The 24211-nt window shown below is 31.0% G+C and overlaps 1 protein-coding gene across 3 annotated transcripts in view; it reads right to left on the reverse strand.

The window, feature by feature from the left end:
• The window catches only part of LOC139503409 (solute carrier family 35 member D2-like protein), a 24850-nt gene continuing 639 nt past the window's right edge, over positions 1–24211 (reverse strand). Inside the window, exons 2-12 of one of the 3 annotated variants that reach the window (XR_011659098.1) lie at positions 20527–20560; positions 20117–20203; positions 19371–19438; positions 16327–16398; positions 15298–15366; positions 10181–10283; positions 4403–4495; positions 3786–3932; positions 3249–3331; positions 1339–2395; positions 1–637 (exon numbers count right to left, since the gene is read on the reverse strand). Coding sequence is in view for 1 of the 3 variants with exons in the window: in XM_071293191.1 (XP_071149292.1) it covers positions 2284–2395; positions 3249–3331; positions 3786–3932; positions 4403–4495; positions 10181–10283; positions 15298–15366; positions 16327–16398; positions 19371–19438; positions 20117–20203; positions 20527–20560 (868 nt within the window). In the remaining 2 variants the exon portion in view is untranslated. Of the gene's footprint in view, positions 638–1189; positions 2396–3248; positions 3332–3785; positions 3933–4402; positions 4496–10180; positions 10284–15297; positions 15367–16326; positions 16399–19370; positions 19439–20116; positions 20204–20526; positions 20561–24211 lie in introns of those variants that run through there. The other 2 variants (XR_011659095.1, XM_071293191.1) reach the window with 2 other exon arrangements.

A 24211-nucleotide genomic window follows, 5' to 3' on the forward strand; every position in this document is an offset into this window, starting at 1 on the left:
TGAGTTCCCACAGTATTTATTATATAAAAATAAATAATTAACAATATAACAAAATATGAAAAAATAGTATACTAAATTATTGTTAACTATATGTTTAACAATATCAACCATGATTGTTAAATTTATGCTAATTAAGAACACTCTGGATTTCTAATATCCATATCTATTTTTCACAGAATTCAAGCAAACTGACCTAACTACATTGACTAAAATACAATTTTGTAAAAATATGTTACAGTAAAAAAACACATTGAGATTCAATTTTATAAGGCATTGTTTTATTCACTTCAACACCCCTTCGAACCTTCTAATTCCTACATTGATTGTAAATCAATTTTTTTTTTAAATTTAAAAATACATTTCATAAGCTGCTGGATCTTTAGGAAAATGCAGAACGATAAATCTATTACTGAAACAGCAATAACAAAATAATTATAAAGAAACTTTAACATTTTCCCCTCAAAACTTTTCCCTCATAAAACAAAAGGTCAGGTGTTTCAAAGCTGACTGAAAATCAACTCAGATTAATGCAACGTTGGACCTTAAAAAAGAACACATTAAACTGTATGTTGTACTCCTGTAAAAGTGGTATTAACAATACTACAATTTTCTGTAAAACCTCATCATTAAAGGGGAACTGGCTCTGAGATATATAAAAGATCTATTATTTTGTTCAATCATTAATATAAGTGAAATAATGAAATTATTAGTCGCTTTTAGCAGACAGTATGGTTCAATTTTGTCAAAATAAGAAACATTGATGATGAGTTATTCACTTGCAAGTGAATAATTCGACCTTATTGAATCCGTATTCATGTGAACTTCAATTTAACCCCTTAGTTAGAGATGGATAACATATGAATTGTATGTGTTAAGTTATTTATAGGAAAAGAATGTCAACATTAAAAGTGAAACAAAGGTAAATCATTTGATTGACTGATTCTATCCACCAAAAAAATCATTCTTATACATGTAAAAATGATGATAAAACATATATTTTTAATCTATAATATGAAATTAAACAGACCTAGAAAAATCCAATAGCAAGAGTTCGCTTCATCTAATTATATTTATGTTTACAACGCTTATATGGTCATAAGATGACTTTGTAGGTCAACTTGATAGTTAATTAGATGGCATATAGACTAAAATACACACGAAACGAAGCTATGTATTTTTATGCCCATGCCATGTTGATTGTTTATTTAAGACTTTAAATAGTTTGGATAAATGTTTTACATAGTTATAAATCAAATATGAGAATTGGGTCAAATTGGTGAACATTAATTTGACAGCTAGTGCCCCTTTAACAGATGTTATCAAATAAAAACATTTTGCAAAATATGACTAAGTTTAAAAAGAACCAATGTAGATATCACAACTGAAAGTTACAAAAGTTTATCTGCTTTTACTGTGGATAATAATTTATTATTTCTATTGCTAATACAGACACAGTTTCTTTCTTGTTAATCAATTGTTCTCAGTGGTACTTGTTAGACAAGTTTTTATTCAATGCTCATGTAAAATATAAGTTAATCAAACATTTTACAAAAAGAAATTCTCAGTTAATAATCTCATGTCAAATTCATTTAAAATACAAAATTCAATAGCCATGCAAAAATGAAAATAATCTTTTGTCTATTGCACATGCCCACTGACAATAAATGATAGTTATTTCAGGAGACAATCATACTGTATATAAATTTTGTCTACCAAATTGTAAAGCTGATCACCTTCAAATTGTGGGGCTAACATTGCATATCATTAAATGCACCGATTTTGAAGTTTGTAGCCTAAGAATATTTAACTGTATACACTGTTACATATAAGATCATAAAATCATTTATCTTAGGTAAAGATAAAAAATAAAATGTAGCATAACCTTAACATAATCAAAGCTACAAAGATCTTGCAAAATCTTAACAATACTTTTGTGGTCATAAATGAACTGTACATTATTAAAACAATAACAAAAATAATATAATACAAGTGAAATATATAATGCATAGCCTTTTATTGTTTTTAGGCAATATTATCACAACTTCATTAATTCAAAAATGGATTATCTGGAAAATTGAACAATAAATCATCTTCACAAACATGTGTTTTATTAACCCATGGCTTTTTCACTATATAATAAGAAGCATCTTTAGTTTTTCAAAAAATAATCCCACATTATAATACACAGTCGTAATAGCCTCTATTATACATAATATTTATTGCATATAACCAGAGAATTTCTTTTTAGTATCTCTAACGTTGCTGGTTGGATCCCACTTGATGTTATACAGTAGCTGGTGCTTTCTGTTGTATGTCTGGTTTTTCTACAATGATTTCTTTTGATTTGTCGATCTTTCTAAATGTCACATAACTGTAAATTAAACTGCCAAATACACTGAAACAAAAAGAAACTTGTCAGTACACAATATAGATGGTTATTTAGAAATAAAATAGAAATGGTACTATGTATGCCGTGGTTGCACATATTTTGTCTGCCTAAGAGCAATTACTTGAACTAAAAATTGTAGGTTCTTTTAGAAGGCAGTTCTATAAAAAAATAAAAGAACAGTGTTCCTATGTACCCCAAGGTTGTACATATATCTGCCAAAGTAAAATGTGCAGTTTCTTTTAAACTTTTTCGCAAATATTCTACAAGGAGTGTAGACATGAGATTGGCTGGATAAGAAAATCAATCATCATATTTTTTAAACCAAATAAAGTTGACATTTTCAGTATCTTAGTATTGAACCTTACCAGGAAAACTTAACCGTGATTTCTGATCTATACAATGATGTGATGGTTAGGTGAACCTTGTCTGACAGGCATGAATATCTTAGAATGATTTTATAAACCAAAAAAGATCAAAAACCCGACCTGTATCACTGCATATAATTGATTTAGGTTAAATGCATACTGGAGCATAACTAATCATTCCCTGATGTTAAAGCCATAAACACCTGGTTAAAATTTTCCTTGCTCAATGAGTGTTGTAAAGACAGACAGGTGGAGTCTAGAGGTTACTAGACCATATTCTGCCTAAACACAGGTAATGAAGTTGTCCAATTACATATAATAAATGAAAAACTATCACATGAAATAATAAAATAATGATTTGTTAAAAGAAGAGACTGAATCCTGAAAATAAGGTCAAGGACAACAGACTTGTGCCAGACTGAAAGTTCAGAACATAAAGCATTTGTATAAAAGATATAAATAATTAGGAGACAAATTATATTTGTTTGACTTACCTTATGTTAATACCAGTAAAATTTATCCAACTAAAATTATAATCTCCTCCAAGAAACATTCCAATATATGTCACAAACAGGTTCTGAAAAAAACAAACAAATTTTTTTATTGTACTATTTCAGAAGAAAAATTCATGGGGATTGGTATAAACCTCATCTTTCCAACTTCCTCTTTTATGCAATAAAAAGTTCTTATTTTAAAATGTCATTCAAAATTTACTTTGTACTTGAGTTGAAAACCTATTTTCCATAGGATAAACTACAATTCTTTTATTAGATAAACGTGAAAATAGAAAATATTTCTGGTTACTTCCCCTTATTACAGCCTATTGTTTTCTCCTGTTAATTACTCTATGACACTATCTTCCATTATGACCTAATGATATTTATGAGATAACTGTATAGTATTTTAAGCTCCAACAGCATCAATTGTTGAGTTGATGATTGCAAATTAAGTTTACCTATAAAGACATGCTAGTATTTTTGGCAGTGTATGAACTTTTGTCTGTAATGCCAGTATATTATTAATTCACATACCTTAAGGACTCCAACTATGTTAGTTGTTAGAGCAGAATTATGTTGAGTGCACAACACTATTGAGTAATTCAGTATAAATCCCATAAAACATGACAATAAGAACTGAGTCAAAAATCCAATGGTCAGCCAATCCTCAAACTTCATTGCCTGAATATAGTAAAATACATACAATGTTTTTGTGATTTGAATGATAATCTTTTCTAGTTATGTCTTAATTCAAATTTGATTCTTACTAAAAATTTAAAAAAAAGGATGTTTAGATGGATATGAATGCTTTCCATGGAAACAGAAGACTAAGTAAAACAAAATTTGCGTAGCTTACTATGTAGTATGGGTTTTGCTTATGGCTGAAGGCCATACAGTGACCTTTAGTTGCTACCTTATAGTAAGGGATGACTAAGTAAGGAAAACACATGGGCTCAAATTAACTGTATGTATTCTCATTATTTTCGTTGTTATTCTTATAAAATATATACATTTTAGCAGATTACACAAACTTTTTCGCTACATTGAAGACCTGTTGGTGACCTTCTGCTGTTGTTTTTTTCTATGGTCGGGTTGTTGTCTCTTTGACACATTCCCCATTTCCATTCTCAATTTTATTTTGTTATATTTACCTTATCTATTTCTCCCATAGAGAAAGCTAAAATGCTGATAGGTACAATCATAAACAAGGAATTGTAAAACAACAGTCCATACTTTCCTAAATCCTGAAATATTGAAAGGAACAACAGTTTAATATAAGGAAATACTTACTAGACGCTGGTGTTTTTTACCAATCATGAAAATGTTAACCATTTACTCTTATTATCTTATAGTTACTGTTAACTTGTACTTAAAATATATGATTGACCGCTAAGAGTAAATCAGTGAATTGGAAAGAACAGAGTTTTGAAAATACAAGTAAAAGAATCAAAAGATTAAAATTAAATTAATTTTGAACTGTCATGAAATACAGCAAAACTCATGTTTAGAATAATAATTATAATATGAAATATAACTTCATCTATTTGATAAACTTGTTACTGTAAAGCTTCTTGAATCTTGTAACATGAAAAAATAAAGCACATTTATTTTATATCTTATTTAATTTTAAAGTACATGTACTAGCAAGCTTAAACAAAACATTTTCTACTACCTTTTTTAAAAGGACAAAAGGTCAGAATGGGTATCATGTATGTACCAAATTAGTTAAAACAAGAGTGCACACACTGAAATGTCTCGCCTTCTTTACTAATCATTGATATTATGTTGATAGTCCTAAAAATAAAGCTTTATTACAACTGTCAACATTAACCAAGAATACAAAACATTGATCAAAGAACCATGAAAATGAGGCCAAGGTCAGATTAACCATGCCAGGCAGACATGTACAGCTAACATTTCTTCCATAAAACAAATATAGTTGACATATTGCTTATAAATTGAGAAAAACACAAATACTTAACACTTAGCAATGAACCGTTAAAATGAGGTCAAGGTCAAATAAAACCTGCATGACTGACATATAGATCGTAAAATATTTCCATACACCAAATATAGTTGACCTATTGCATAAAGTATTAGAAAAATAGACCAAAACTCAAAAACTTAACTTTGACCACTCAACCATGAAAATTAGGTCAAGGTCAGATGACACCTGTCAGCTAGACATGTACACCTTACAATCATTCCATACACCAAATATAGTAGACCTATTGCATATAGTATATGAAAAACAGACCAAAACTCAACAAGTGAAACTGCGAGCTACTGCTCACTGATGATACCTCCGCCGTAGATAATATTAATTGTGTAAAAATATGCAAGTGTTCGGTAAACAGGAATTTGTCGAGGGATGAATCTGAAAACGCATCAGTTACACGATATAGCTGACTTATATTAACCCTTAAACCAAATTTCAGAAATCCTTGTATTGTAGTTCCTGAGAAAAATGTGACGAAAAATTTTCAACTTGGCTATCATGTGTAAAATCAAACAAGTGTTCGATAAACAGGAAGTTGTTGAGTGATGAATCTGAAAACGCATCACACAGTATAGCTGACTTATATCAAGCCTGAAACCAAATTTCAGAAATCCTGGTAGTGTAGTTCCTGAGAAAAATGTGACGAAAAATATTCATGGGACGGATGGACTGACTGATGGACGGACAGACAGAGGTAAAACAGTATACCCCCCTTTTTTTCAAAGCGGGGGTATAAAAACTTAACTATAACCACTGAACCATGAAAATGAGGTCAAGGTCAGATGACACCCGCAAGTTGGACATGTACACCTTACAGTCCTTCCATACACCAAATATACTAGACCTACTGCTCATAGTATCTGAGATAAGGACTTGACCACCAAAAATTAACCTTGTTCACTGATCCAAGAAATGAGGTCGAGGTCAATTGAAAACTGTCTGACGGGCATGAGGACCTTGCAAGGTACGCACATACCAAATATAGTTATCCTATCACTTAAAATAAGAGAGAATTTAACATTACAAAAAATCTTCACTTTTTTTTCAAGTAGTCACTGAACCATGAAAATGAGGTCAAGGACATTGGACATGTGACTGACCGAAAGTTCGTAACATGAGACATATATATACAAAGTATGAAGCATCCAGGTCTTCCACTTCTAAAATATAAAGCTTTTAGTTAGCTTACACTGCCGCCGCCTGATCACTATCCCTATGTCAAGCTTTTGCAACAAAAGTTGCAGGCTCGACAAAAACTATTTACATTTCTTTACCATTTTTATTCTTTTTTAATTCCAGACTTTTATTTAAAACTGTCATTTGTGCGTTATTTTGTAAAATTTAGTGAAATTCAAATCCATCTAATTTTTATATCATCAAACGAAAAATTTAATTGCAACAATGCAACTGCCCTAAAGGAATCCTCAACTTGCTTCCAAAAAAGCATTGCCACAACATATTATTTACAGTTCATTACTTTATAATACATGTACTCTTTAAAACATGTTTGCAATGGACGAAAATTGATATTTATTGACAATAGGAAAGCTTAAATGGATTTTTTTAACCTTTTCACCAAAATACCCTTTCCCATTAAGCTTTATATACCTGAACAGGCTTCACTGTGCCAATAATGGGTATTCAGTCAAATCTTAAGATAGAATAATTGCATTTTACATTAAGTTATGGTGATACCTGTATCATAAGAACTGTATGTAGGATGTTGTGCCTTATAATGGTTATACTTCAAGTAAATTTTATGTCAAGTCATTCACATTTTTGGCAAAAAATAATTACTCTCTTATGAAAGTTTAATGTTTGAAATCAAACAAATTAACAATGACATACCATGTCATACTGGTTGCACTTTGTAAATACAGCTGTTTCTCAAACCACGCCTCTTTAGGGGAGATACATAATATTCATAGATAATTAATTTTGTTTAAGAACTGGTTCCCAGCTATTATCTCTATGTTTCATCTTGTAGATGTAACTTGTGAATGGTACCAGTAAATTAACATATATATTGTGGTCAAAATGAAATTTATAGAAAACCTTAAGTCAAGGTAAGGGTAGTGTGGAATTTTAGTGTAAGTTTGAATGCTTACCAGTTCAGGGCATATAAATTTGATTTTTTTTTTTTAAATATCTTAATTATAATGTATTTGGGGTGAATTTGTAACATATAGGTGTTGTTATAAGCTTGTTCCCATAGTTCTCACGATTATTTTTTCAACTGAAAAGTATTCATTTTTCTTCCAGAAACTAAAAATACATAGGGATGCATATAAGTTGCAGAGGGAGAAGAGAAGGTGTCAGACCACCAATTACTCCCTCCAATTTAGAATGTATGTAAAAGTAGTCCTACTTTGACACAAAATAGTGCTTTTGATGTCATTGTTTACTTAAACTAACCAACAAATTTGCAGAAATGAAACTTTTGGTGAAAGGGAAATATATTTAGACCATTTTGAGCCAAAATTCACTTGTCTATGAGTTTGCATTAAAAATTCAGGATTAATGCGCTACATAGTACACTAATTTAAGATTTCCAGAAAACCGGGAGTTATTTTGGTAGTACCTGTCTTTTCAAAATCAGAAATTTGTTACAAGACTTTAAACATTGGTTGAAAATTGGCATGTAGGAAGGTGATACATGTACAATTCAGGATATACCTGGTTTCCTTGAAGTTAAACTTAAGGTAAAATATTTAGAAAGCTGTGAAAATTGCAAAATTTGGTTGAACAGATAGGGATTTTTAATTGGTGGTCTGACACCTTTAAGGGAAATGCGGTGAAACCCCAAATTCAGAAAACAATTGATTTTTTTTACTTAACTGATCATATGAAGTGATAGTAGTCACATTTCAATCTTTTTGGGGGCGAAAAGTCACATATTGGAAATTTAGAGCCTTAGACCTGAATTTGTGCTATTTTTAGCTTTTCCCACCCTGACAATATGCTTTCACATAAAAAAATGTCCCAAATTGTTATAAATGCACGGCAAGATGTTTCTGTGGTATTAACATTAAAACATGGTTATTTTACCACCAAAAAAGTTCTTGTCATCAAGATTTAATGAAATTATTTGATTTTTATCCCTTATATCATTGCGTCATAGCATGTATTTGGCAGATAACATAGCCTGATGTAAACATTGCAAAAACTCACAAAAATCCCATTTATTATCTCAAATGAAAGCTTTATGCCTTAAGTTGTATCAACTGATAGAAAATAAAAACAGTTAAATGACCATGACTGCACTTTTGATCATTTAATAGTCCCATTACTTACACCAGGTGTAAAAAAGGGGGGTCAATATTCCTTGACTCTTCAATACCTTGAATTTTTTACTTAACCCATTGTAAAAATTGTGGAAAGTCTTTTAAGAAGTAGAACAAACAAGAAAAAAATCAACAAAACTGATCTTGATATTGAAAGTTTATGTTCCTGTAGTCCAAAATGAAATTTTCAAGTATTTTCTATCAAAGTCATACATTACAGTCAGTTTAAATTGAGCTGTGAAATTTGTAATATAAGTCACATTATCCTCAGATAGGATGTTTCTGACTTCAAATTGACTAAGGATTAAGAATAAAGCAAAGCAAAGATTTCTGAGCAACTTTTTTGGCTCTTTAGGTGTCAGACCACCAATTACTCCCTCCAATTTAGAACGTATGTAAAAGTAGTCCTACTTTGACACAAAATAGTGCTTTTGATGTCATTGTTTACTTAAACTAACCAACAAATTTGCAGAAATGAAACTTTTGGTGAAAGGGAAATATATTTAGACCATTTTGAGCCAAAATTCACTTGTCTATGAGTTTGCATTAAAAATTCAGGATTAATGAGCTACATAGTACACTAATTTAAGATTTCCAGAAAACCGGGAGTTATTTTGGTAGTACCTGTCTTTTCAAAATCAGAAATTTGTTACAAGACTTTAAACATTGGTTGAAAATTGGAATGTAGGAAGGTGATACATGTACAATTCAGGATATACCTGGTTTCCTTGAAGTTAAACTTAAGGTAAAATATTTAGAAAGCTGTGAATATTGCAAAATTTGGTTGAACAGATAGGGATTTTTAATTGGTGGTCTGACACCAGAAAGGGAAGAGGTTATGACCCTCTTTTATAGTCTAGCTAGGACACTGTCATATATTGTATGTACTATAATAGCTTTTACTTTGCATGAACATCTTACACAGGAAAGTAAGTAAAATGAATAATGAGATGAGATATTCTCTGGTCTGCATGCAAATTGTAATCAAATCCATTTGAAATAATTGAATCGAAATTGATTTCAATAAATTAATTCGTAGATAAGATAGCAAAGGCAAAAACAAATAAAACTGTGGAATAAGAACAAATTATGCATCACAATATGTTTCCTTATAAATAGTCTAATTCATATTGACTTTAATTTTCTAGCATTCCAACTTTCTAAAATACTCACTTTCCTGCTCTGAAATATTCCATAGGTTTATTATTAAACTTTTATAGGAAATACCCAGTTGTATCATTTTTTCTCTCATCCCCATTAATCCAATTAACTAATAAGTTTAATGAGTATGGCATTCACATGTTCTCCTGAACAAGCAAAGCTGATTTATAAAATAGAAATTATGGGAAGATATACAATAAGTTGTATTCTTAAAAAGTACTAGAAAAAACTTAAATCTGATGAGTTATGCATTTTCTTGCTAAAAATATAGGTCAATAAAAACCTGAGGACAGCATGGCAAAAAAACAATAAGATTAACTTATTAAAAAAAACTGCATAGAGCCTAAAGACTGAGCGATACAAACCCAACATAATTAATTTGACAATTTTGTTTAGAAAATAAGACTTCTTTACAAGCTATGAAAACCACAAAGTAAATATATAAATTAGACAATGTCAAAATCAACTGATATTTTTATTATTACCTTAGCTTCTAATTTCTTTTTCGTGTAGACACCATTAGCTGATGTGCATAAATCATTTAATATTATAAATACATATCCAACAAGGTCAAAAGCTAGGTCATTACTGAAACAGAAAATAGGAAATTTGATAAGAAAAGATACATCTATCTATTTCTGCAAAGCATATTTTATTCTTATCCATCAATTCAATTTCAGGTGCCGGATATTTTTATTGTGTTGAAAACCAACAATTGGTGGACTTCAGCTGTTTTTTACTCTTTGGTCATGTGTTGTTTTCTCTTTGACACATTCCCAATTTCAATTCTCAATTTTATTGGTGTGAATCTGTAAATTCAATATGTTTTATTTGTTTCAATTTTCTTTTTACACTTATGAAATATGTCTATACACTTATGAGGTTCGTGTTGCTTATTCTTTAGTTTTCTATGTTGTGTCATGTGTACTATTGTTTTTCTGTTTGTCTTTTTATTTTTAGCCATGGTGTTGTCAGTTTATTTTTGATTTATGAGTTTGACTGTCCCTCTGGTATCTTTCGTCCCTCTTTTATGAAATATGCCTTACACTTATGAAATATGTTTTTACATTAAAATCATATCAATCTCTAAACTTTTAATAAATGAGAATAAACAAAGGTATCTAAATGTTGATAATATTTAGTAATAGATTGACAAAAAATAACCACTGAAGGGGTTCCTGACTTTGAACAGGTGCCTGAACATTTAATGGGGTTAATAGTTATCAAAAGTACCAGGATTATAATTTTATACGCCAGACACGCGTTTCGTCTACATAAGACTCATCAGTGACGCTCAGATCAAAATAGTTAAAAAGCCAAACAAATACAAAGTTGAAGAGCATTGAGGACCCAAAATTGCAAAAAGTTGTGCCAAATACGGCTAAGGTAATCTACTCCTGGGGTAAGAAAATCCCTAGTTAAACCAGAGACTGCAAGCTGCAAAAGGGGAGAAGTGTGGCTTTATCATGATCAAGGTTATATTTTCCAAGATGCAAAGGGAAAGGGTGTGACTTTATCATTCAAGCTATATATTGACATTTTATCTAGACAGATGCTATAGGAAAGAGGTGGGACTTCATGACCATGGTTTGTTTGGTGAATAGTAGTCTCATTGGCAATCATACATGTACCACATCTCCTTATTTTCATATTGGGAAGTTTCATCTTGTCTAGACAGATGCTATAGGAAAGAGGTAGGACCTCATGATCAAAGCTTGTTTGGTGTATAGTCGTCCCATTGCCAATCAATGCCAACCATACCACATCTTTTTAATGTTTATATTTGGCTGTTACATCTTATTTAGACAAGATTTTTTAGGAAAGAGGTGGAACTTCATCATAAACTTTGGTAGTTACATCTTATCTAGACAAGATACAAATGAAAAGGGGGGTGACTTAATCATTAAAGCTATTAATTGACATCTCATCTACACAAGATACAAGAGACAAGAGGCGTGACTTCATCATTAAAGCTATATATTGACATCTTATCTAAACAAGATGTGAAAGGAAAGAGGTGTGACTTCATGACCAAGTCTATATATTTTGGTTGTATAGCTTAGTTTACAGAATGCATCAATACAATATCTGCATTTTAGTTCATGTAATGTAGATTGGCTGAGCGCAAGATCATTTACTATTATATTGTTTTCATGTTTAGTGTTACCTAGTATTATGACGTACTTTGACAGAAAGGAAATATGTACAATTACAAAATTCAATATATTTGAAATAGGTCTCTGTGAATATTGTAAATATTTTTCTTCTGTCTTGTGTGCAATAATGATTGTGGTACAAATGTATAAAAATATATGGAACTAAAAATGTTTGAATACATTCACTTAAGGTAAGGTTTGCGTACACAGGGAGATAACTCGAATTCAAATAATTGAAAAAAGGAGGGAATCGCCATTTTGAATTGCTTTGATTAACCAATGTTCAATAACTACAATATTATCGAAAATAAAACAACACCTACCTCAAAATCGCCGTTTGGATGTAATCTTATCAAAATTTGAATCGTACAAGTAACGTTATGACCTTCAGTTTGTTAGTTTTCACTTATATGACGTCACGTTTAGCCATAACGTCTTTGTGCAAAAACCATTCATGAAGTTTCGCGGAGTTTTATTTTATTGCATAAATTGTACATTTTTATGCCCCCGCCGCAGCTAAGGGGGCACTGAGTTATATCCTTGTCTGTTTGTACGTCGATCCGAATGTACGTATCATAGTGTACGTCCGTTTTTACAAAATTGGTTTCGATTCTCTAACTACAGTTTTCCTCAACCAACTGATATAAAACTTATGCACAATGCTTTTTGCCACAAAAACACAGAAAAGATTTGAATTTTGATGTCTTCACTTTTACAGATTTATAAGGGGTTGGACAGGGGACACCTTTCTCCATTCTTCCGTCCCCTTTCTTGTCTCCCGCCATAAAACCTAAAAAAACATATGTATGGGAAGCTCATTTCAATAGAAATCGGTCTAATATCTTGTGTTTCTATGGCTTGTCCCCGTCATCTTCTTTCACAAGATAGAAGTGTTGTTTATTCTGCTTCAAGAACCCCGGTAACTTTTTCACTGACTGTTAAGCTGTCTCTTTTATTGAATTTGTAAGTCTGATGCACGCTGTCTCCGCATTTTTTTATACAGTATAAATACATATTATAGAAACGCAGGATTGAATGAAAAACGGCACATTTTTGTGACACTTTTAGTCAATTTAGTTTAAAAATTTACATAATGCGCCATGTGCTTTACTTATAGAGGATGCATATATATATATTCTCAGATATTTTTATTGCACAATTTTTACGAATGACAGAATGTTGAACTTGAACTTTTCAAATGTATATAGTTTGTAAGGTTTGTCTGCAAATACGCACACACAACCCACACGTTTACATCATTCGAAATATATTTTATTTTATCAATCACTTTTACAACTGACGGAGTGTTCTAATAGTATTTTTTATGGATGCACTAAGACACAACTTTTGTATTATGTCGTCCTGAACATGCCTGAAGTATTTGCCACTGGACATTTTACAACCTATGCATATCAGTCAACTTTGAATCAGTTTATCTAAAAACAAGGATAGTAATATGTGTCTCTACACATGCACGGACTCACTATAAAATCCGGGAAATTGTTAGTTTTTTAGTCTTTCTCCCTATATAAGAGATCATAATAAAGTAGTGACGACGCTCAGAGTATTTTTATGAGGTCGTTTTCTGAATTTTTCGTTTCTGTTCTCCAACTTTAGTTTGCTTTTACCAAATGTTATAAAATTTAAACGTAATGCTAAATATAATGTTTCATGTTTATGTAAGAGGGGGAATCATCAGTGTCCCATGGACACATTACCCATTTATTCCAAGCTCTAACGTATTATTTCTTTTTGCAATGCATTATAATCGGAATTACATAACTGTGGTTGAAGAGTAACCACAATCAATTTTGATTTGACGGTCGCAAATTTCCGTTTTACTGTCTCCCCAACGCGTGGACAGTAAAACTGCATTTGCGAACATCAAATCGCCAATTGACGATGGGGATTCCTCAACTACAGTGCCGTTACTCCTGTGACCTTCATTGAACTGATTTTAATTTATTGAAATGTGGAAGATTTTCATATTACAGGTCTATAACTGCATTTCTTATTTTAAATATCAACAATACATATGCGGCTGGTCATTTGTATTCCGAGGCCATCGTCTGTTTCATCTTTCATCATGTATAGGAGCATGTAGTTTGTTTGTTTGGTCAAAGACCCCAAATCTGAACATCATGTGTAACAATTGGACAAATCATACCAGTAATCTATCTTTCTACTGCGAGGCTTTCCCCTGCTTAGTCATAAATATTTGTTGATGTCTAGATTTAAATGAATGGAATAAACACGGCTGCTGAAAATGACTTTACTAACGTCAAAACTGATGTCTTTTAATCCAATTGCTGCATCCAAACAATTTACCAAACATGTGGCAATGAAGCAATTTTCATTATTTTTAATGGCAATTTGAATGCTTTTCTAAGATTTAAAATATTACAGTTTGAAGCACTGAAAGAATATAAGTGTTTCCTTCAAAATCAGAGTCTTGTACATGTATTAATACACAAGTATGTCCAAAGTTAAACACCTCCCCTTCCGACTGATAGTTGTGGGCATACAAGTTAAGGGACGACATCAACAGTTTAATGTGGGATAAAAAATAAAAAAAACTTTATGCACAGTTTGTTCACTGACCCTCCCCTCCCCCTCTTAACTTAATTTGGGAAAATTGATTAACCGATATGGATATTTGTAAAATCGATGTCAAATTAACAAAACTTGCAGCAACTTTTATCCCCCCAACCCCAAACTATTTGAATTAAGTTTTTCATCCTACATTGATCTTTTGATGTCATCCCTAAGTTAATCACTGTTTTCTCTCATTGATTATGGTCAATCCCAAAGTGTTACAAGACAAAATGATTCTTTGTAAAAAGATGCTATTAAAGATGACTTTCTTATTTGCAGATGCAGATCAACAAAAAAAATATTTTTGTGTTTTACAGAAATGACAAGATGAACACATATAACGGCCATTTCCGTAAAAACGAGTTCGGGGACATATCAATTTTATAAGCTCATTATAATGCAAATAGTTAATTCCTTAAGTTCACCGTTTTTTACAAAAACGGTGGACCCGGAAAAGGGATATTTTTGGCTTTTTGTTGCCATGGCAACGTTTTTTTTAACCCAAAAATAAAAAAAAATCTTGTTTTTAGGATTTTTTTAGGATATTTTTAATTAAAATTTATTATTAATGAATGGACCACAATTATTTATGCATGTTTTATTTAGTTTTATTTTTTTATAGTCACTCGCATACATTATTATTTCAGATAAATTCAAATACAATTTTCCCTAAAAAACGTCAAAAATCGGAATTTTGAGCTTTTCACCTGAAAAAACGGGACGGGCGATGTTCGATTTTTCTTCATTAAATTATTGGGTACTCCTCCCTGAACAAAATGATGTATCATATTGGTATAATATCACTAAGAAAAAAATCCAGGTTTCATGCAAACCTTACCTTAATAACTTACCTAGCCGCCACCAGTGCTCCAAAGATCATTAAGAATACAGTCATCTGAATTGTTCTTGATGCTTTTACACTGAAAATAATCAAATCAGTAGATTAAGGATGCCAACAAATTTATATTCACCAAAATCAAAAAACAAAAGACTATTTTCTGCTTAAAGCAAAGTCCATAAAACAATTTTTAATATCTGCATTTACAAAAAAATTGACCAGAAGCATAAACTATACTAAGAAAATCATCTATTGTTTTTTTTCAATTTTAAGGAGCAAGAAATTCCTTTTGCTTACCCCTACAATTCTATAACGTAAACATGATATAGTTTAAGATAGATATATGCCTCATTCACACATAATTCGAATTAGAATTGCATTAACTTATTCAAATTAGTTTAATTCAAATTCAAAACGTGTTACGTCCTAACATAAATTTTAATACGAATTGCATTCGCTTTTTGTTCTAACGACGTTAACTAATTCATATTAACGAAAACGCATTGCTAATGCGAATTGGATAATGCGAATAAGCTAATTCAAATTCGATTCAAATTAAAAGAAGAAGTGTGTGTAAACGCGATTATCGAATTCAATTTGAATTAAATGTATGTGTAAACAAGGCAATAAGAAGATGTGGTATGAGAGCCTATGAAACACTTTTAGAAAATCTTATAAAATACTTATTATTCTTCATAATTTTTTTTAAGAAAACAGGAGCCAATGTTGAATGTATGAAAAATAAAGAGGGACTCACTTCCCTCCAAATTTTCAACTGTTTATATCTCAAAAACAAGGTCATAGAATTTTATTTATTTCTGTTTTTAAGTTCTGTTATTTACATACTACTAATTTATAAGCGTCTTTAAAAAGCAGAGCAAACATCCTTTTACATTTTTATTATGCCATATCCATTACTTTCCAATTCTAAAAATAAAAATATGAACTAACAGGAATATTTGTGATAAAGGTTGTGTATGATGAAACTGATGAAACAGTTACCTACCATTAAACAATGTATTATCTACTGGTACATACTTACCCCAAGACATAATATTCTGCAATCATAGTGAACAGTATGGTAAATCTTCTGAGTATTATGAACATAGGTAAGCTGAAAAAGTCAATAAATGTGAAATAAGTGACAGTATTACCCACAAATCACAGCGAATATGAAACAATAGCAGAATTTAATGGAGCTGTCAAATGATTTCAATAATTTGAAATAAAGACCATGACCTGCAAAATGTGGATTGAAGATAATTCATGACTAATAAATGGAAAAAGTGTTTCTCAAATGACTCAGACATGAATGGTTTATTCCTTGAATGCCAACATCCTTTGATATACCGACTATTTACCTGTAAAATAATGTTGGCGTTCGAGGAATAGGTGCAAGAAGTTATCACAACAAAAGTGCATGCTTATGAAAACAATCATACTAATTAAACAGATAGGTAATATCTTATTTATGTTTTACAAGTCGTTGAAAATAATTTTTTGCTGTAAATGCTTCAACAAATATGGATTTTCTTAAAATGAAACTTTGAAAAGTCTTGCATCACAAACTCAACATGTACATAGTCATATTGTCAGGAATTCCAGTTAACACAAATTCTATAACTGCTTCTTTGGATTTTGAAGTTTTTTTTTCAATATTTCTATAGTTGTGTGTGCTTTAATATACTCCCATATTGATAGAAGTTCTTGTAACTTTGTTTGATGTGTTTGATTTTATGTTTTAGTATGTTCAGTTTGTTCAGGATATTTTTCTTTGTCATAATACTTCACCCTTTTTTGTAGATCATGATTCATAAATAGATATTGGTAAGGGGTAAATTACAGGCTTCCGACTTCGGAACAGGCACATACATACAGAATGTGGCGGGGATAAATATGTAAGCGGGATCCCAACCCTCCCCTAACCTGGGACAGTGTTGTAACAGTACAGCATATAAAAAATGAAAAATACATGTCAGTTGTTGTTTGCTCTTTGGTCGGGTTGTTGTCTCTTTGACACATTCCCCATTTCAATTCTCAATTTTAACTCATCGGATGGATACAAATAGAAATATTACACAGAGTGGACGTGGCCGTGTACTTTTTATACGAACAACAAAAAGACATTAAGTACAGATCTGAGAGTACTTGCAGTTACGGACAGATAGTACAAACCCACTGAATACTAATAAAAAAATCATGCCACTAAGAATGAATTCTTGTTACCCTATTTTATGGATTTTCTTCAAGCTTTGCAGAGTGCCAGTTTGGAAGTTATAAAATTTACTTAATTATTTCTGATGATTTTTAAAGTTTAATTAACAATTACTGTTTAATTGAAATCTTCATATAGTTCATGTATATACTTACATGTACATGAAACTATACGAAATGATATGAAATTAGATAAATCTCTAATACCATTTTTTAGTTTGAAATAATTGTATTTAACTTAAATGTCTTTAATATTTCTAATTTTTCTTATGTTGATAAACATTTCCATTTCAAAATTTTGATTTTTTTTTCAATAAAAAGTCATAAAATGTTTTCATTTTATTTCTTTAAATTCATAATAATTTTAACCCTAAAATTGCGATTTTTTTCTAATCAAAAAGTGATAAAATGTTGCAATTTTGTCAAGTTCACTAATTATTTTTAACAGGTAAATACTTATAAAAACGCCTATTGTTATTATATAATCATCCATTGAAATATTTTTGTTGGCATTCAAGGAATAGGTTACATATAAAATGTTGGCATTCGAGGAAGACACCACATGAATACAGTTCAACACATTTACAAGATATGACCTCACCATTTATGACAATAATAGACATGATCTTGGATGAGAGTTAGTCATGATAATAACCTAAGATGAATTTCATGATACATTATTACTGTTAACCAACTTATTGTCAAGAGCAATTCAGTTTTGTGACTTTTGTGAGTAGGAAAAAAAACACAAATTTTAATCACTGTAACTATGTAAAACTAGGATCTTTTCTTACTTTATAAATACATCTAGTTTCAAAGTAGTTTGAAAATCACAAAATTAAATCGCAAGAATGAGCTAAAGACGAAAAAAAAGTTTCTGTGAAAATAAGTTGGTTAAAAGTAATTGAATGATTGTTGGTGTTTAATGGCACCCAGCACTATTGGCTATTTGTGGCGATCATTTTTTATTTGTAGAGGAAGCCAGAGAGAATGAGTGACCTAGGCTGAAAAATCTTGATGCATGTCTTGTTGTCGTTTCAAGACATAAATCAGCTTTGAATGATATCTTTATTTGAAACATTTGGTCAAAGTCAAGACACATTCTTGGGTCATGTGCATTAACTGTGAAATATCTGTAAGGTGCAAACAGACATAAAAAGATATGACAGAGTCTTAAGTTAGTACATTATTTAGCTATCACACTGACATTCAAGATGAAGGGTGAGATCAAATAATAACCAAGGAAATAAGATATGCAAATATCACTGACTTATCATTAGTGGTTCACCTTTAAACTGTCATACTCACAAACTTAGCATATAAACTATGCAATAGTCTCAACATCAATTTACTATGACTGAACGAGTGGGTAAAAAATCTCCATTGAAATTAGATGTACTAATGCTAATACAATAGCATACCAAATATCAACTTAACCTTAAAATAACCTAATCAAACTTTCAAATGTAGATCAAGCAAAAGTTTCATAGTCAATAAACCATGACAGAGAAGTCTATGGACAAATAGTCTCCATGGAATGAGATGTGTCAATGCTTATAGAGCTGCATATTAATTATAATTGACTTATCATTAGCTTGAACTGACGTTTATCAGTCTTTATCAACAAATGCTGACAACCCCAACCACTGACATGTGAATCAGCACACCTAAGTCTTGCTAAAACAATGTTGTCGCAGGTGAAACAAAATTCAAACACTTGGTTTGACCTTTTTTTATCTTTTTTATCCATTTTGCATTGACATTTATATTGTTTATTTCGTTTAAAAGTGTGATTACATTCATAGCAAGAGCTAAGTGTACATGAGATACTCCTTGAATGAATTTGTTTTCTGCATTCAAAAATATACTAACTTTAATTTTTGGGTTCCACCTAAACCCAGCACCAGATTTCCAAGGAAAAATAAAGGCAAAGGCCATATCTGAAAATAAAAATAAAAGATCTTTTCTCCATGTTTACTTCTTTATGCATTTATCAGTTCATTTCATCTTTTTTTTTTTTAAATGTGAATGTATACATCTCTGATGAGATAGGTCTATTTCAATTGTACTTTGAGTGTTGCTAAACCTTTATTCTAGGATTTCAGTGATCACAAACAGTGTAGTGCCTGTCCTGTAATTATTTTTGTTTTATTGTAATTAGACAAAAATTAAGTCAATATATGTAGTCTATGACAATCGCTTCATGTAAAGAGACAAATATTTCATGTACATAGTTATTAAGTGGACTTACAAGAAAGTCAAGAAAATTTGCTAAGTGGTAATGATAGCATGTTGGGTAAGGCTAAAAAATGTGACTTGCAACAGGTCACCTACTCCTTTAGAGATCTGTTGTTATTCGATTTCCCATCTTGTGGACGTTTTAATAAATGTTGACTCCATGTCTTAGACTAGTGAGCGTCACTGATGAGTCTTATGTAGACGAAACGCGCGTCTGGCGTACTAAATTATAATCCTGGTACCTTTGATAACTAATTAGACTAGTTACTGGTATCTCTTAAATTTTACTAAGGAATTCAAACCATGATTTTTTTAATCAATATAAGTATTGTGGACAATGCTTACTAAATGTTACATTTCTTTTGTGTTCTGTTATTTACCTTTCTAAATATGTCTGTACTGAATCCTGGGAAATCTACAATACTTAGTTGTCTGGCAAAAAATAACACAACAATGCCTGTCACCATCTGTTAAAAAAATAATAATACATTATGATTATATAAAATGTCCAACTAAAAATCTGTTTAATATAATATATATGATGGAGAGTATGAAAAAAATCTTATTTAACTCCCCTCCCCAAGTAAGATATGTTAAATTGTGTTAATATTTTTGCTTGCCATAGCCTTTTCATCCTTGAAAATTTGGATTGACAAGTTGTTTTTCTACGAATATGTATTCATTTAAACAAATGGTCATAAGGAGATCTAGAAGGTACATTTTTGACAAATTTCACTGTTTGAATTCCTTTCCATGTTTAACTTTGTTGAGATATTAAAAGTTAACTTACCTGCCCAAGAGCCAAACACTGATATGATGGAAATCTACAATACATTAAACAAATTAATAAATTTCTACTTTTTTAATTAATTGTTGGTTAGTACATGTAACAAAAAGAATACTATTTTAAAGCCATAATTTAAATGAAAAAAGGTTATTTTGAACCACCAGTGACTGATCTATGTTAACTTCTTTTAAAAACAAGCATGTGTCCAAAGTACACAGATGCCCCCAATCGCACTATCATTTTCTATGTTAGGGGACCGTAAAATTGGGGTAAAAACTTTAATTTGGCATTAAAATTAGAAAAATTGTATTATAGGGAACATGTGTACTAAGTTTCAAGAAGAGTGGACTTCAACTTCATCAAAAACTACCCCGACCAAAAACTTTAGCCTGAAGTGGGACAGATGAACAGACAGACATCCAAACGAAAGAACCAACAACGGACACACAGACCAAAAAACATCATGGCCATAATGGAAAATAAAAATCAGTCACATCTGGGGTAGTTGGCAATGTAGCTTTCAATCAATACCTTATGTAATTTAGCCTGTTAATAAATAAGGCAGATAAAATAGGGAGGTATATAATGTCTATTGCATGTGTCTGCATGCACAGGCTAGCTTTAAAGCAGATTATACTATTTTTCAGGGTAACTTACCCAGAGTAAATATATAGTCAAAAAGATATTTAAATATTAAAATAAGGAGATGTGGTATGATTGCAAATGAGACAACAATCCACTGAAGTTCAAAAAGGGGAATGTTATGAAATCAACCTTTCGCCCTTCAAATCAGATTTTATTATATCATATATTCACATAATGATCTGAACATGTTAAATTACCAGGATTTTATCAAAATCAGCAGAGCAATTATAAGAGTTTATAGTAAAACTAAATACATCCTTTTTAGAATAAGTAACTACCTAACAAATTAAAAAAAAACAGGTCACTGAGTTGTCCCTTTAATACTATTTATCAATAAAAATTAAAGTATAAACAAAAATGTAAATAAAACATCTGTATCTTATTCAATAAAGGAAATGGCTAATGGTAAATGTAGATAACTTTGTTAAATCTTTGCTAACAGACAGATAATCAAAACTTGTTTTAAATACATGTTTGTACAGTGATTTAAAGTGACAGTAAAAACTATTTCCTTAAAAGAAGTAACAACAATTTCACACTAGATAGTTTGCCATAATCACTCATCTAAAACTAAGTATTAAATGTCTAATTTGGACACTTTTGATACCTGTAATATTTGGAACAACTTATTTGTTAATCAGTTTTTCCATATTTATTATTTAACGTAAATTATTTTAGTGGAACCTGATTGAAATTAACTACAAAAAATATTTCTTTAAGAAAATTATTGCTCTGTTGTCAGCTGATATATATCAAAATGAAATCTATGCATTTGAGATAAAATGCTTTGCTGAGCACTGGCTTATAAGACTGCAGCGGTTGAACCCTAAACAGTTGGACAAATTAATGAATTACAAAAAAAATAAAAAAGTGCCGCCTGATCTAATAGACCACACTGGGGTCAAACCCTGAACACAGAACACTTGGACAATTCAATGAAAGGCTATTCTACTTTTTTTCTTTTATGCCTAAGGGACGACATCAAAAGTTCAATAAGGTTAAAAAAAACTAAATTCACATAGTTTTTTCACTGACCCCCACACCCCCCTCTTAACTTAATTTGGTAAAAAATTGATTGACCAATAGGGATATATGTAAAATGGATTTTAGATTAACAAAACTTGCAGCAATGTTGACCCCACCCCCCTCAAACTATTTGATTTAAGTTTTTTATCATACATCGATCTTTTGATGTCGTCCCTAACTGTGAAGCAAAAAAAAAGTATAGCCTTTCAACATGTTCATAATTTAGACTGGTTAGTTTTTTAACCCCAAAAAATTTCAATATAATTAAAAATTTGAAAGATCATTTATACATACATATTTTAGAAATATTTATATATACGTATACATTTATCAAATCATTGGATGCCGAATTGACTATAAATAGATGTCTATTACATACCTGCCAACTTTTCAAAATGGCCATGGGGGTTTTGCGTGCAAGACGGCTCTTATAGTCCTACAAAACCTTCAAGGGGCCTTCAAATACATTGTAATGTTGTGTTTTGGCTTCTACATACTCCAATAAGCCCATTGCCATTGTAAAATCAATTGTAAAATTGTGAACAAAATCGCTCTTTCAAAATGTTCATTTGGAACCATGGGGGAAATACCCCGCAAATAGTGTCAGTTGGCAGGTATGCTATTAGACCAGATGCCGATTTAACCATGCACAGCCACAGATTTGACTTTATCTCTATAGAGTCGATTTGGCTTGTACCCTGGGTTGAAAATCCATATCATTTTCATACTCATTTATAAATGCCAACACCAAATAGACACTTAAGTTAACAAGTTCGTTAATGATTCAGTTAATTTATACTTTAGGGTATTTGTCTGCCATTACTGGACATCACAAAAGTGTGAAATTTTTAAGTCATAATAGAAAATTTCTGACGCTGCATACCTGTCAACCTGTGACGATAAAAATGCAGGTCATGACCTGCATTGAAGAATCAAATCTCAGGTCATAACGCGTACGAACCTTTTCGAGCTGAATTTCAGTATTTATGGTACATTTTCTTACAATGTATATCAAAGATACCAAAACATCAATGCATGTTCACTTGGTTAAGTCATTTTAAATCTTATTTATTATTATTTCATTGGACTTTTAAAGATTTTTATAAATTTGTGTAACACAGTCTTATGTTCTTTACTTTATGTCATCATCTAAAACTTGTTTTTGAAATGTGATTTTAAAATGAGACTACTGGTTATGTAGCCTTTAGACATACCATGTAGAGGTAATACATGTATGAACATTCATCCCCCAATTGATAAGCAAATTAGACTATGATAAAATATAGTAATACAGTTTTAAAAAAGAAGTATAAATGTAAAAAATAATTTTCAACTTTTTTTTTTTAAATTGTATAAAGGTATAAAAATAATGAAAAGTTATTTTTCAATATGTATTTGAATTTTATATTTTTATGATTTAATCTTTTTCACCCATAAAACGTAAATTTATATAAGGAATAATTTTGAATGGTGACAAATAAGGGGAAGTAACTCTAGTTCAGTAGTGCAATTTATTTACGACCTAAAGCTAAGGTAATTGGTGTTAATTAACAGTGTGTTTGACACCAAAGCTGTCAAGTGAAGCCATGCACTTAATGGGTCACTTAATTTGACAGTTTACATAGCTAGATGAACTGCCTGTTCATGGAAGAACTATGAATTTGTTGGTATTTCAAAGGAATATTACTTATGAAAATCAATCTCAAGGCTAAAAAATACGGGTGAAATCGGGTCATTTTCGGAATTCACGGGCTATTTCAATGACCCGGCAGGTGTCCCGGGTGATCCCTCAGAATCGTGAAAATCTCGGGTCACACCCGCAGAATACGGGTCAGTTGACAGGTATGCGCTGCAAAGGTAAAGTGATTGCTGTATGAAGTCAAAAGCTCAAGCATGAAAGACTTTCTGGTCAAGCAGAACAGATTTACAAATATGGTTACAGCGTATTTGACAAATGTTTGATAAGGTGTATTCTGTCAGTGAATATCAATTCAGAGATTTCCAGAACTGTCACTCG

This window comes from Mytilus edulis, chromosome 1 (assembly GCF_963676685.1).
Source record: "Mytilus edulis chromosome 1, xbMytEdul2.2, whole genome shotgun sequence".
NCBI classification, from domain to species: Eukaryota; Metazoa; Mollusca; class Bivalvia; order Mytilida; family Mytilidae; genus Mytilus; species Mytilus edulis.